We start from the raw sequence: 15889 nt of genomic DNA, 5'->3' as shown, positions 1-15889 counted from the left end.
CCTATCTTATCCCCTTCTCTCCCTCAGGCTCCTCTTCAAATTCCCAGCCAGTAAGTCGGATGAGTCACATGCTGGCCATGCCCAGGTGGCAGTTTGAACAGAGATCTTTTCAGGTGGAGAGGGGGAAATAGAACTTAGCATCAGAGTGTGATAATAATAATATTAAAAATGCTAATGATCTGATGGTCATTTCGAAAAATCCTTTCCAACAAACACCTAGAAGCCAAGAGGAACACGCGTGCCACATTTATGGCTTTACGGTTCTGGAGATTTCGTGATGCAGCAAGTGGTTTTCGCTTTTATATACATAGATTGAGCAATGTTCCTGTTGTAAGAAAATAAAGCAATGGCATACTTACACATGTTAAGTCTTTTAATTCTGAGTTTTATATAATTCAAAAATGCAAAGAAAATGCATATAGTTTTATATTTTGTCATATAATAACAAGTTCTTAAATGTTTAGGGAATTACATAAATACATTCTGCATTTGGTAGCCAGTAAAAAAATCCTCAAAGGTGATAATAGCAAACCAGTCCATCTATACCAAGAAAACTGCATTAGGTTCATCCATATAACTTACCAAAATCTGAACCTGACTCAAAGGTGACTTTATACATTATTGCAAAAAAAATTTAGAGAAGAATATTAGTTTTTTGTACATTGTGTATAAAAAAATCTTAACAAATGCAGTAGGTTGCTCTTTGGGATGATACAGTTTCTCCTCATTTACCAACTGAAATCTGTTCCTAAGTGAACTTTGTGACAGAAAAAGAGACTGCGAAGTCAACAATTGCTGCTGTTCTATTGGATAAAAGTTTTCTTGTGCAGCAATTGTCGGTTTTATTCCCCCTCGGGCACAGAAATTTGCTCATAGATGCATGCTTTGGTTGGAACATGATTTTTTTTTATTACTGTCATATTTGAACAGTAATACCCTTTACATTATCACTATTTAGTTCTTGACATCCAAAGTAGATTTCAAGCAAATATATACATATATGTATAAAGCTTATAAGGAAAAGTTTTCCAATAAGGCACTGCCTTTGGATCATCTTGTATTCAGGCATTTTCAGAAACAGCTCATTTACCAGTGAATTTTGGAAGTCGTTTCTCATTGAAAGCAGCCATTCCTTCCTGACGGTCTCTGGTAGGGAGATTCTGTGTTTAAAATAAAAGTCAATCGTTTTATTTTTCATCGCTTAATCTTTTCAAAAGTTTTCAAGCCTTTCATTGATACACCAAAACTTCATCCCCAAACGTCCCAAGATTGTAGGCGTAGGATGATTGGGGCTGAAGCCCGAAACCTCTAGACTAGAGTATAGTCCTAGTTTTCAGCTCCTGTTGTTTCCCCCCCTCCAGAAAAAACTACCAATAGATGGGCTCTGCCTCTCAAAAATAAATAATACTCTCTAGGCTTTGTAATTGTTTTTATTTGGTCTACACTGTCCAAACTCATTGAAGCAGGGCTACCTCCAAATATATTAAATAAAGAAAAGGCAGGTGTAGTGTGGGATGTGTATATGTGAGTACACAAAAACTGTAATTTGGTTTACAGGGTTTCTTTTATGGATCTGATGGGTGTGGGTGCACATTTGTATTAATCAGAACCGAAGAATGGAGAAAAGTGTAACAATCCAAATGTCTGAGAAGCAAGAACACACACTGAAGCTAAAAAGAAAAAAAAATATCTGGCTGTTTTTACTAATCTTTGTAAATTGTTACACCACAACATTTGATAAAGTTTGGTGGGGGGCACAAGAAACAGAAAAGAAAAGAAAATACCTGGGCATAACACATTCTTTCAATAGCCATTCCTGAGGCAATATCAACCTGAAAAGGAAGGGGAAAAATCTTTTTGCCCACCTAAAGGAAAGCAGTATCAAGTTAACAATTCAGAAATAATATATTGAAGTATGGCTTTAATGAATTAATATCAATCATGCTGGACTTCCCCCAAGTTTCATCAGTGACACAAGACAAGGTTCTCTCTACCAAGCAAAGCTTTTAGCACATAAATAACAGATTTAATATAGGTGCAGCTACATTAGATACCCAGAGCAGATATTTTGGATTGTGCCAGAGTATAGAAACCTGTGGGAATTTCAGTATGAAAATTAGCATTACCTATGCAATTGCTATATGTACACACACACACTATCCATGTCTCCTACAATAACACTTACTGGAACTAAATTACATTTTAAAGTTATACTTAAAATAACATTTAAGTGGACAACCGCTTAAATATGAGCCAGTAGTGTGCTGGCAGCTGCCAAAAAAGCCAACACAGTCCTAGACTGCGTGAACAGGAACAGAACTAAGCTCACAGGAAGTTTTAGTACCATTCCATAATGCCGTGGTAAGACCACACTTGGAATAATGCATCCAGTTTTAGTCACCACAAAATAAAAACAATGTTGAGACTCTAAAAAGAATGCAGAGAAGAGCAAGAATGAAGATTAGGGAACTGGAGGCTAAAACGAACAGTTGAGGAATTGGGTATGTGTAGTCTAATGAAAAGAAGAACTAGGGGTGACATAATAACAGTCTTAACTGTTTGAGTGGCTACCACAAAGAAGAGGGGTGGCAATCTATTCTCCAAAGCACCTACAGGCAAGACAAGAAACAATGAAAAGGAAAGATTCAACCTAGAATAGGTAGAATTTCTTGACAATTAAAACAATCAATCAGTGGGATGGCTTGCCTTCAGAAGTTGATGGTGCTCCATCATTGGAGGTTTTTAAGAAGAAACTCAATAGCCGTTTGTCTGAAATGGTTTAAAGTCTTCTTGGGAATTGGACTAGAAGACCTCCAAGGTCTCTTCCAACTCTTATTCTGTATTCTGTATAATTGTTGATCGATGATCTCTGGTGAGCCAGGGATAGGGGTCACCCCTCTATCCTTGTGCTCCTTGACCTCTCAGCGGCCTTCGATACCATCGACCATGGTATCCTTCTGCGACGGTTGCGAGAGGTGGGAGTGGGAGACACCGTCCTCCGGTGGTTCTCCTCCTACCTCTCGGACAGGTCGCAGTCGGTGTTGGTCGGAGGGCAGAGGTCGACCCCAAGGCCCCTCAATTATGGGGTGCCGCAGGGTTCGGTCCTGTCCCCCCTCCTATTTAACATCTACATGAAGCTGCTGGGTGAGATCATACGCCGGCACGGGATTAAGTACCACCAATACGCGGACGATACGCAGTTGTATCTGTCCGCCCCGTGCCAACTCAGCGAAGCAGTAGAAGTGATGTGCCAGTGCCTGGAGGCTGTTAGGGTCTGGATGGGAGTTGAGTTGGCACTCAATCCAGACAAGACCGAGTGGCTTCTGATGTTCCCTCCCAAAAGATTGGCCAAATATTCCATCTCTCAGGCTGGGGGGTGAAATTATACGCCCCTCAGAGAGGGTCCGCAATTTGGGAGTCCTTCTGGATCCCCAGCTGACTGGGGATCCCCCTGGTCACAGCCGACACCATTTGTCGGCTGTGACCAGGGGGACCTTTGCCCAGGTTCACCTGGTGCACCAATTGCGACCCTACCTGGATCGGGAGGCTCTTCAGATAGTCACTCACGCCCTTGTGACCTCAAGAATGGAGTACTGTAATGCGCTCTACATGGGGCTGCCCTTGAAGAGTGTTCGAAGACTCCAGTTAGTCCAGAGCGCAGCCGCGCGAGCGATTGTCGGTGCACCCAGGTACACCCACGTCACACCTATCCTCCGCGAGCTGCACTGGCTACCCATTAGTCTCCCGGCCCGCTTCAAGGTGCTGGTCGTCACCTATAAAGCCCTACATGGCATCGGACCTGGGGACCTGAGAGACCGCCTCCTGCCGATTACCTCCCATAGACCGATTAGATCTCACAGGTTAGGTCTCCTCCAGATTCCATCTGCCAGCCAATGTCGGCTGGCGACTCCCCGGGAGAGAGCCTTCTCTGTTGCAGCTCCTGCCCTTTGGAACAAGCTCCCCATGGAGATCCGGACCCTTACTACTCTCCCGGCCTTCCGCAAAGCCACCAAGTTCTGGCTGCTCCAGCAGGCCGGGGGGCTTGTGAAATATCCAGCCCCACGGTAACTGTGAATGTTGTATATTTTAAAGTGTTGTTTGTTTATTTATCCCCTTCCCTTGTTTATTGTAAGCCGCCCGGAGTCCTTCGGGAGTGGGCGGCATACAAGATCAATAAACAAAACGAAACGAACGAATTGTCCTTCTGCTCCTCCTGACAACTCAGGAGAAGGTTCTATAATAACAGTAGTTGAAGCCTTGTGTGGAAATGGTGATTTGTGAAGGTATTATTTCTTCCACTTCTCTATCCTGGTGAAGACCTTTTTGTCTCCTGACTGAGTGCACTAATACTGAAAATGTGGCACCAGAATGAAGAAGCAAAGGTGGTCATGTGTACATTTCTTATTTCTACTTTTGATTCAGACAATGAAATAGATCTGTCACTCATGTCAAATTACCATAACTGGACTGCAAATGTAAAGATAGCCACCAGATGGCAGGAAAAAGATACGGACAACTTTTAACTTGCTATGATATTAGCGGACTGAATTTCTGCAGTTTAGATCTAGATGCTGTAATAAAATGTGCGTCTTTTTGGAACGTCATTTCTCTACCTTTCTGTGGAACCTTAAATATAAATTGAAGAAGCTTGTTGAAATAAATCATTACCTCAATCCCTTTGTTTATAGCCAATTTACCCAGTCTCACAGCTATTGGAGCCTTTGAAAAGAAAAGAAACATTTTTGTATTAAAATTTTGTTTGTTTGCATGTACACAATGTACACACACACACACACACACACATAAATTCAATCCCACATATAATGAGTCTGGACAAAGTGCCTCATAAAGGAACTCGTAATCAACAAGTGCTATAGATTGCAATACATCATTTTCACAATAAGGAGAGTAAATGCAAAACTACCTCTGGTGTATTGCATAAATTACTAAAAAAAGGGAAGATACTTTGAATTTGCAGAACATACACTACTGAGGGAGGCGTCAGGAGTTTTGAGGAAGTCTTTTTTAGTTTTACTTCATAAAAACAAAAACAAGACTCCTGGTGCTAAACAAAGTTGAAACTCTGGTAATGCCAGTGTCTTAAGCTAAATTGGAAACTTTAGACTACTATCCAAAAAAAAGACAATGGCAAACCAATTTCATATTATCACTAAAAAAAATTCCCACAGAGATATGGACCCAATTTAAGGAGGCTTTGATTTATTCAAGCAGTTTGGTCAAAGTTCCAGCTTCAGCAATGCTTGCCTTGTAGCAGTGGGAAGAGAGTGAGGAAAAAATAAACAAATGGACTATAAGATCAATTTAAGGATCTGATGACATGGAAAAGACAACTCATATTACAATGATAATGAAATCAAATTATAATTAGCTTTACATACTGTGTTTTCAAAAAATGCATTCTAAAAATAAGATAACCCAAAGAGCAACTATATGAAGAAAGATATTGCACAAATTAGGGAAGGGCCTCTTTAGCACAGAGCAACTTTAAATTTCAAGTCATTTGAGAGTTATTTCAGTTACCTAAGTGGAACTGATTTGTAAGAAATACTTGTTTTTTTACTTAGCTTATGCAAGTCTCTTTACACCATAAGGCAATGGCCTCAGATGTTATAAATTCTCACAGAGACAAATGAAAAGATAGTTGTATCTCGTATGTTCTTTGGGTTCACATAGGTGTAATCACTGAAACAGGAACAACGAAGTATATTTTTGGTGCAGTAAAACCAAATCATTACTGTTAATTCGTGATTTATGGGGATCCAGTTAATTTATCAATGGATGTGGTGTCTTCTAAATCAAAAAGAACTCTTTGTCACCAAGAAATATTTGAGACAGGTTGAATTCAAGATTTCATTTGGCTTTAGAAATTGGCAGTGAATTGTATTTGCACAGCACTGGAAGAATGAGAAAATTCCTACAGATGAAAATATAATTTAAAAAAAAGTGCAGAAATGGATAGGTTAACATTAAGTATAAAAGACAAAGAAGATACAGAATATTTTTTAACATGGGCTTTGTTCTATCAATGGTTAGATAATAGGCATAGAAGATAGAAGTTGAAAGATTATATATATATATATATATGTGTGTGTGTGTGTGTGTATGTAGGTCTCTAGTTGTTCGGGTTTTCTCCCGCGTAGAATTGGAGATGTCTTGGCGACGTTTCGACGAAGTCACATTCGTCATCTTCAGGCTGCTGCTGACTACTTCAGGTTTGGTGTTTCCAGGAGTAGTCTCCACTACTCCTGGAAACACCAAACCTGAAGTAGTCAGCAGCAGCCTGAAGATGACGAATGTGACTTCGTCGAAACGTCGCCAAGACATCTCCAATTCTACGCGGGAGAAAACCCGAACAACTAGAGACCTACATACTAACACCCGCGAAAACCTCAGAAAACATATATATATTACTATTATTACTATGTATAAGTAAAATGGACCTAGATAATACACTGTTAGCACCAATGTATGTTAAAGGAAAATGTACAAATAAAATATTTTTTTAAAAGTACTCTATTTTTAAAAAAGCAGAAACAGATTGGTTCTTCAGCAATATAGAGAGGAGGGTGAAGCACAGACTAACCTGAGGAACTATTTCTTCAGCTAAAACCAAAGCCTTTTGGTATGCTGCATCCCCTTCCTCATTCTGTGGTACTGCGTGATTAAGTAGCCCCATGGAGAAAGCCTCTTGGCCATCAATCTGTCTGCCAGTAAAAATAAGCTCTTTGGCAAGGCCAATGCCAATATAGCGTGATAAGCGCTGTGTTCCACCTAGATAGGAAAAAAATGCAAAATTCCTCAATCAGATTTTACAGAATGCTGTTATATGCAATTTCAATTTCAAGGAGAGAAGTAACGTAGAACTAAGGAGAAATTTTCTAACAGTGGGAACAATTAACCAGTAGAAAGGCTTGCATTCAGAAGTTGTGCGTGCTCCATCACTGGAGGCTTTTAAAATGGGACAGGACGGCCATTTTTCTGGAATGGTTAATCAGGGATTGGATTGGAAGACCTCCAAGGTCCCTTCCAACTCTGTTATTCCATTCTGTTATTCTGTTATTTAATTCCACAAAGAATCATCCATATCGCTAAAGTTAAAAGTAGTGATTATGATGCTTCTCCTAAATGCTGCTGATGGCTCTTTGGAGATTTATTTGGGTTGAAATCCAGTCTTTGCTAGCCTATTGTCATCAAATCAGGTTCTTACAAACCAGCCCTGTAAGATAGGCCAGGTCAAGAAACAAGAGCAGGAGGAATTTGAAAGAATGTTTTTCAGAGGAAAAACATAAGATGGTAGAATGAAAAGCTGCCCACGTTTCTCTCTGTCTCAGGTGACATTAAACAAAATCAAGGTGGGGTTAGAACTATATCTTCTTTTTTGAATATTCCTCTTGTATACTTCTTTCATACTTTCCCTAAAGCCATATCTAAACTTCTTTATACCTGTATAAATTATATTGGTATAGTGGAACCTCATCTTAATAGAATAATTGGTATAAGCAATTTTCTGATACTTCTTAATGTCTTTTAAATATCAAAGTATGTTATAAAAGTGATTTCTGGTAATTGCTTGATGCTAAACATTGCACAAATAATGTAAGGAAAGCCTCCGGAGCCCAGGGAGAGAAAACCCCTCCCCCGCAGTGGTACAGGAGGCTGACTAGGCCACACGCACCATGGCCACGTCCATCCAGCAACCGGGCAGAGAACCCATTGCTAAGATTTTTGAAGCCCACCCCTTCTTACCTGCACCAGGAAGAAGTCCCCTGGTAGTTTCAATTAAACCCATTTTAGCCGACGATGCTGATTTGAAAAAAAAAAAAGACATATACAAGATCAAAATATTAGTATAATATTAATATAAAGGTAGCACACATTTAACAAATCTTAAAAATACTACAGTTTGGCTGGATCAAGTTCATAAGACAGGGCAATAATGTCAACAATTAGCTTATGATTTTTAAATGTTACAGGTTGAATTAAATTAACTGTTTTCAGAATAGGAACCAAAAGTATCGGTTATAGACGTACTCCTCCACTTATGACCACAATTGAGCCCAAAATTTCTGGTGTTAAGTGAGACACTTATTAAATTAGTTTTGCCCCATTTTACAACCTTTCTTGCCATAGTTGTTAAATGAATCACTGCAGCTGATAAGTCACTAATCTGGTTATTAAGTGAATTTGGCTTCCCCATTGACTTTGTTTGTCAGAAGGTCGCAAAAGGTGATCACATGACCCCGGGATGCTGTAATGGTCATAAGTATGAACCAGTTGCCCTGCATTTGAATTTTGATCACATGAGCATGGACATGCTGCAAAGGTCATAACTGTAAAAAATGGTCATGAGTCACTTTTTTCAGTGCCGTTATAACTTTGAACAGTCACTAAATGAACTGTTGTAAGTCGAAGACTACCTGTAGTTATATTCTCACCTGCTACTCGGAGATCACAAGCTAGGGCCATTTCCAAGCCGCCACCCAAGGCATAACCATCGATTGCAGCAATAGTCGGCATTGGTAATGCAGCTGGAAACATTACAGAACAGGATCATGAAGAGCGTTTTTGCAAAAATGGCATAATAAAAGAATACACAGACACACACACAGACACACACACACACGTGTGTATATATATATATACATATACATACATACACACATACATATATATAATAACAAAAGCAACAAGAATCTAGTAAAGAATCTACTGGAGAAGGAAAAATATAAAGAACAAATGTCAATAATATACAAGTGGTCCTTGACTTACAACCACAACCGAGCCCAAAATTTATGTTGTTAAGTGAGACAGATGTTAAGTGAGTTTTGACCTGTTTTACAATCTTTCTGGCCATAGTTGTTAAGTGAATCACCACAGTTTTTAAGTTAGTATCACGGTTGTTAAGTGAATCTGGCTTCCCCAATAACTTTGCTTGTCAGAAGGTTGCAAAAGGGGATCCTGAGTTACTGCAACTGTCATAAATGTGAGCCAGTTGCCAAGCATCTGAATTTTGAGCATGTGATTGTGGGGATGCGGCAACAGTCCTAGGTGTGAAAAATGGTCACAAGTCCCATTTTTCAGTGCCATTGTAATTAGAATGGTCATTAAATGAATGGTTAGAACTACAGTTTAGGGGGGAAAATCCCATGATTGATGAAATGAAAAAGGATTGTCCTTACAAGCTAACTTTGGGAAGGATGTGCAAGAGTGCATGGTGGTACACAGGTGCTGGGAGAGGCATGGCAAGATTCAGGGATGCCCAAGTTCATACACAAGGGCAGAGGGGCTGGAGGAGAGTTACTCAGTGACTTTCCTTCCAGTTTCCCTATTGATCATCTGGGAAAGCTGGCAGGGAAGATCACAAATGGCAATCACATGATTGTGAGGCATTGAAACACAGGAAGTAATCCAGGGTGGGTTCCGGCTGCCGCTACTACTAGTTCACTCAGGGATGCGCTGCACGCGCATGTATAAAGCAACAAAAATTGCTGGCAAAAACAAGATGGTGCTGCCAATGGCACCACCAAGAGAAACAATTTGGGGGTGTGGCAGGCCTGGATGCTGCCGGTTCCAGCAACCCAGACTACCAAGTTACTACCAGTTCAGCCAAACCAGGCCAAACTGGTAGGAACCCACCTCTGGATGTAATAAGTTGTTTGTCATGATCACCTGACTGCGGGGATGCAGGAATGGCTGCATCCGAGGACCAGTTGTAACCACCATTCCTTCAGCAATGTCATAGCTTCAAACAGTCACTAAACAAATGGTTGTAGGTCATGGGTGTCCCACCTCTTGGCTTGCCTGGGCTTTACTGACATATAAAATATATAATATAGTTAATGTATATGTATCACATTAATAATGTGAAACGTGTACAATCTTGTGGGATACGTTACTAGCTGTCTGAGGCTGCGTGCAGCCTGCAAGCTATGGAGTAGGCATGCCCGTTGTAAGTCAAGGACTACTTGTAAAGTTAAATGGTCCCTAGAAAACATTGCTGAATCATTTACAATCTTATACCAGGAGTGTCAAACTCAAGGCCTGGGGCTCAGATCTGGCCCGTGAGATGCTTAGATCTGGCCCGCAGGGCCACCCTGGAAACAGTGAAGGACTGGCCTGTGGTGCCTCTGCCAATGAAAATGGAGGCCTTCCTGAGCTCTGTTTTCGCTGACAGAGGGTTGCAGCTTAAAAGGGAGCTCAGGAGCCTGTTTTCTCCGGCAGAACTCTCGGGCCACCACAGGCTCCCCTGACATGAATGTTGAACCCTGGCCATGCCCACTCCTCCCCCCAAGGTCAAACACAATCCTGATGAAATTGAGTTTGACACCCTTGTCTTATAGGATGATGCTTCAAGTAGTACTTGTAGTTTATAAATATGTACAAAAAACAGCTATGGTCAAGAAAAAAGAAAAGATCACTCTACATACCAATACCAAAAAGAAGAATGCTCAAACTATCAAACTATCGCAGTGATCTCACAGGCTAGTAAGATAATGTCCATGATATTTGGAATATATATATATATATATATGTATATGTATATGTATATGTATATGTATATGTATATGTATATGTATATGTATATGTATATGTATATGTATATGTATATGTATATGTATATGTATATGTATATGTATATGTATGTACGTACGTACGTACACATACACACACACACACACAAAATCTTTCTATAAATCTTGGTGTGTGTGTGTGGAGTGCTGGCTTTGTTTCAGTAAGTGGATTGATTGGTTGTATGATTGTATCATGATTGGTAGATTGGTGCTGATTGGTGCTGGCTGTGTGTCCGTTGTTGTTTGAGTTGTAAAGGCCTGGGTGGTGGGTGGGGCTCGTTTGTTGACTAGGGCTGGTTTCCAGATGTCTGGCAGGTGGGAGGTATTGTCACATTTATTCATGTTGTGGGGGTGTTTCTCTATTTCGATGGCATCCGGAAACCAGCCCTAGTCAACAAACGAGCCCCACCCACCACCCAGGCTGTTACAACATAAACAACGGACACACAGCCAGCAGCAATCAGCACCAATCTACTTATCATGATACAACCACACAACCAATCAATCCACTTACTGAAACAAAGCCAGCACTCCACACACATCCCACCAAGATCTATAGAAAGACGGCAGCTCTGACCACGCTTTAAGCCAAAAACACCAGCCTGAAGATGGCGAGTGAGACCTTGCCGAAACGTTGCCAAGACAATCTCAATCTTACATGGAAAAAGACCTGAATATAACAAGACCAGCATGGACGCATGCACGCACACACACACCACACCACACACACACAAACAGATGTACAAGTTAGATTCCAAACAGGCAGATATCACATTGTTGAAACCTGACAGATAATGGAAAAAACAAGGGACTTCTCAAAACATTTATTTTTGCTTTATGGATGACACAAAGACTTCTGACTTTGCTTCATATGAAAGCCTGATTCACTTGTGAACAAAGGGATCTGCCAGGTCCTTACCAATGTTGTCCATTAAACTTCTGAGCCTCTGAACAAAATGGTCAGCTTCAGCATCACTCATTCGAGCTCGCTCTTTTAAGTCGGCACCTACATTTGCAAAACCAAGGCATAATTTGGGAAATATGGAAAGAGAAATGCTTGAAGGTAATGTTTCAAACACATCAATATCTGCTGCATCAGTGGTGGGTTGCAGACGGTACGCCCCGGAATGGGCTTACCAGTGCCTCCCCGGAGCACCGGGTACCGTTCTGGTACGGTGCTCCAGAGGGCCTACCCGCCCGCCTGAGCTCCTTACCTGTATTTGAGCTTTTTGGCACTTCTGCGCATGCGCACAAAGGGCACAGCGCCTGCGTGACGCTCTGTCAAGCAGCTGAAGCATCACAGAGGCGGCGCAAGAGGTAAAGACGCATGTGCACACTGCGGTTGCAACAGGATCTGGAACCCACCACTGTGCTGCATGAACTACAGAAGAATCATATGATGGTAGAAATAAGTAGGCTGAATTTTCCATAGACTCAAACGGTTCATATAAAGAAATGTGTATTATTTAATAATATTATTTACTTTTTAATAACAAAGTAAAAAAAATTTGCGTACCGAACCGGCAGTAATGCTGGCAGCAACCCACCCCTGGTTAAGTGATGTATTTTCTTCCACCCATTTTCAGATTTGGGTTTTTTGTTTTTGTTTTTGTTTTGCTTTTTCAAATTAAAAAACAGCTTTACTTACCAGCACAAAAAACACCCTTTACTTTGCTTTTGACTATTACAGCACGGATACTTTCATCAAAATGGAGAACATCAAGGATTTCATATAGCTAATGAAAGACGAGAATAAATCCAATATTCAATTCAATGAAAACTTTATTTGAGGCTTCATCTATGTATGTGTGATCACACTTTGGCTGATAAAATACCTAAGCTGGTATGTGCACAATTTGTTTTTCATGTGTGGCTTCTACTACAAAATCTGCCTTAAGATCTAGGAAACTACTATTCATTGACAATTATGGTGACCTTGGACACCCATAGCCTTTCAAACAATATCTATATAAGGAAAAATTAAATACCATCACTTACTTCGTCCACAAACACTTTCCCCAGGGCATTTCTGGCATGTGGTCTGTTCATCTGAATTTCTGCAATTCCTTTACTCCCCAAAAGAACAATAAATAACATTTTTTTAAAAAGTTTTGTGTCTTAATTGTTTACTTAATCAAAACAATTCCAGGCCAACATTCAGCTCAAGCTCGTAATAAAATATTATAAAATTCAACTGCTATGTTTCAGGTGGGTTTTTTTTAAACACAGTCATCTCAGAGAAGCCTAAAAAGCAAATATAGAAATAAAAGCAGCAGTAAACCCAATAAATAAATGTGGACTTGGCAATAGCAAAAAGGTTTTATATACCACTTCACAGTGCTTTTACAGCCCTTTTTAAGCAGTTTATAGAGTCAGCATATTGCCCCCAACAATTTTGCTGACTTCTGAAGGATGGAAGGCTGAGTCAACCTTGAGCCTGGTGAGATTTGAACTGCCAAATTGCAGTCAGCAGAAGTAGCTTGCAGTACTACAGTCTAACCACTGCGCCACCGCAAGCCTAGAAACTCGCGTAGAAACTAATTGTCAGGGTTGGAGAGCAGTCAGAAAATCATTTCGATTGTGGACTGTCCCCAGTCCGTGGACTGGCACTGATCTGTGGCATATCAGAAACCATCCCTGATGTCCAAAAGGTTGGAGGGCAGTGCTGTAAAACACTTCTAAATTACAGAAGTCTAAGAAGTTATGAAAGCAAAGCTGCCTTGACCTTTTTAATACATTTTTCTTTGCATTTCCTTCTGAAATAGGATGAGCTGAGAGGAAGGGGGAAATGTGTATCACTGACTAGTGTGCATTCTGCTCTTCCTTTATTATGCATGGATATTTTAGGGCTTTTATTGTGGATATACGCACTTTTGAGTCAATCATTACTCCTGGTGATTGCCTAGACCAGTAATGGCAAACCTTTTCGGCACCCAGTGCTCATCGGGGACGCGCCCTGGAAGAGAAGCTGCCAAGTGGGCATTTGTGCTGTGGGAAATGAACTTCTGGTTTCCGGTGCATGCATGTGCATCGACCAGCTTGTTTTTTGGTTACTGGCACACATGCGTGCGTGACAATCAGTTAGCCGGTGCGCATGTGCACAATGGAAACCGGAAGACCAGCTCTTCCGGTTTCCAGCTGTGCCGCATGCACAAAAAACAGCTGATTGTCGTGCACACATGCGCTCCAGACTCGGAAGAGGAATGGGCAACGACACACATGCCAGCCAACATGGCTCCACATGCCACTTTGGGCATGCATGCCATGGATTCATCATCATGGGCCTAGACAAATCCTTGCAGTTTTGTTGGCAAGATTTCATTAGTGAGTTGCCACTGCCTACTTCCTAGGGCTGAGACAATGACCGGTCCAAAGTCACTCAGGTGGCCAAATCTACTTAGAAGTACAGCTCAACTTACAACCACAATTGACCCCAGAATTTATGTCGCTAAGTGAGAAATTTGTTGAGTACGTTTTGCCTCATTTTAAGACTTTTCTTGCCACATTTGATAAGTGTGTCACTGCAGGAACATGGTTAAATGAATCTGGCTTCCCCATTGACTTTGCTTGTCAGGAGATGATCACATGACCCTGGGACACTGCAACCGTCATAAATATGAGCCAGCTGTGAAGCATTTGAATATAAACCTTGTGACCATGGGGGATGCTGCAACGGTCATAAATATGATAAATGGTCATAAGTCACTTTTTCCAAGCCCCTTGGAACTTTGAACATACACTAAATGAACTGCAAGTCGAAGACTACCTACACACTGCTTTGTAGTTACTCTTTATAGCTATGCAAATATTTCAAATTTCATTTGCTACATTTAAGAGTATGGAAAGCCTTTCAGCCATGGGACTTCAATTTCCTTAAAAGAATCCAGCAGTCTCATATGGCCAAAGTAAGACAACTTTGTTTGACTTGCAGACTGTTTTCTCCAGGGTCCCCTGACAGCTACAGACATTCCAAGGCAGCCCCCCCCCCAAAAAAAAAACTTGACAACTTTAAGATGTGTGAATTTTGAATCCAAGAATTCCCCAGCAAGCTTGCTGAGGAATTCTGGAAGCCCACGTGTTCTAAGAGAAAGGAATCCCTTAATGCAGGGGTGTCCAAACTTGGGAACTTTAAGACTTGTGGACTTCAACTCCCAGAATTCCCCAGCCAGCATGCTGGGAGTTGAAGTCCACAAGACTTAAAGTGCCCAAGTCTGGACACCCCTGCCTTAAATGAATACAATTGCGGCTTCCTCTAAATTCTCCGGTGGCGATTGGCGCCTTGCCCGAACAGCTAATAAAAGGGTGTGTCCCCGAGGTGTTCTACGATTGGCCCACGGCCTACAATCTTCTGGATCGCCAAAAGAAGAGCGCGCGGGCTCCGATCAGGTCACATTCTTTCTCTCTTCCCTACCGCTCAGCTGTGGGAAAGGAGAAAGTTCCTTCTTCCTTCAGCCTAGTGGGCAGCAGGCGGCACGATGGCCGGCCTCTTCCAGGGGTCAGGCATTTCACTGTCCCATGTCCCAAAGGTGCTTTTTCAAGAGGCAACTGGACTTTCTTGTTTTTCTTTGAATGTCTGTTCAGAGGGGGCGGGAGAAACACAAAGTCCAATTGCGTCTTGAAAAAACGGACCTGGATGACTGAGAATCTCCATAGACATAGCTCAGAAATGCTTTCTGTGCCCTTGTGCCTTCGGGAGGGGCCCAGGAGTCACTCACCGCAGTCTGCCTTGCCATGCACGTGTAACAGGATCTCTTTTTTCTTCTCTCCGGACGCGGGTCTTCTCGGGGTGATGCCTACAGTCCCCAAGCAGCCCTCCGTAGAAAGTAATCGCAGCACAGCGGCTGCTTGGCCCAGGCGGAGCATTTTAGGACTTAGCAGCTAGGCCGAGAATTCAACTTAATAGCAAACGGAGGCTCTGCTATTAACGGAGCAAGGACGGAGGGCAAGCGAGTCCCAGTTGTTACGATTCAGTTAAAATAACACAGATCTCTTCGTGCGAGTTGAAACGAACACGTTTCAAACAACAAACTAACTTCGGAGCCGTCAAAAGTACAATACTTTAGGGAAAAGGCACTAGCGCCCCCTTCCGAGCACGAAATCTCTCTTATTCCAAAAATACAATCAAAAGCTTCTTAGCTTTAAGACCGACTGCTGATGATCTTATGGACAAGTCCGTGCATTTTTCTCTATGCGACTATGCAAAAATAAATGGCCAGCTTGAGGATTTTCTGGTGGTTTCAGGCCCGAGTAGTACCCAAACTCGAGTTTCATTACAGTAGCTTTTGAGTCTTAGAGAA

General features: G+C 41.5%; 1 protein-coding gene across 2 annotated transcripts; it reads right to left on the bottom strand.

The window, feature by feature from the left end:
* Positions 1 to 355: 355 nt before the first annotated feature.
* On the bottom strand, positions 356 to 15649 carry ECHDC2 (enoyl-CoA hydratase domain containing 2). 2 transcript variants are annotated; one of them, XM_087719647.1, is made up of 10 exons: positions 15308 to 15649; positions 12591 to 12658; positions 12241 to 12328; positions 11512 to 11598; positions 8457 to 8549; positions 7768 to 7824; positions 6605 to 6792; positions 4669 to 4719; positions 1785 to 1832; positions 356 to 1160 (listed from the first exon to the last, which is right to left on the bottom strand). In XM_087719647.1, the coding sequence occupies exons 1-10, from the start codon at positions 15453 to 15455 to the stop codon at positions 1083 to 1085; spliced, it is 906 nt and encodes a 301-aa protein (XP_087575773.1). In that variant the 5' UTR covers positions 15456 to 15649; the 3' UTR covers positions 356 to 1082. The 2 variants fall into 2 exon arrangements, with proteins under 2 accessions (XP_087575773.1, XP_087575774.1); XM_087719648.1 differs by lacking the exon at positions 1785 to 1832.
* Between the last annotated feature and the right edge of the window lie 240 nt (positions 15650 to 15889).

The sequence above is a fragment of the Thamnophis sirtalis genome, unplaced genomic scaffold (genome assembly GCF_051295495.1).
Source record: "Thamnophis sirtalis isolate CommonGarterSnake01/CBP01778 unplaced genomic scaffold, rThaSir2_p1.2 scaffold_7, whole genome shotgun sequence".
Lineage (NCBI taxonomy): Eukaryota > Metazoa > Chordata > Lepidosauria > Squamata > Natricidae > Thamnophis > Thamnophis sirtalis.
Note: the sequence above shows the minus strand (reverse complement) of the source record. Positions and strands in the feature narration are given on the sequence as shown.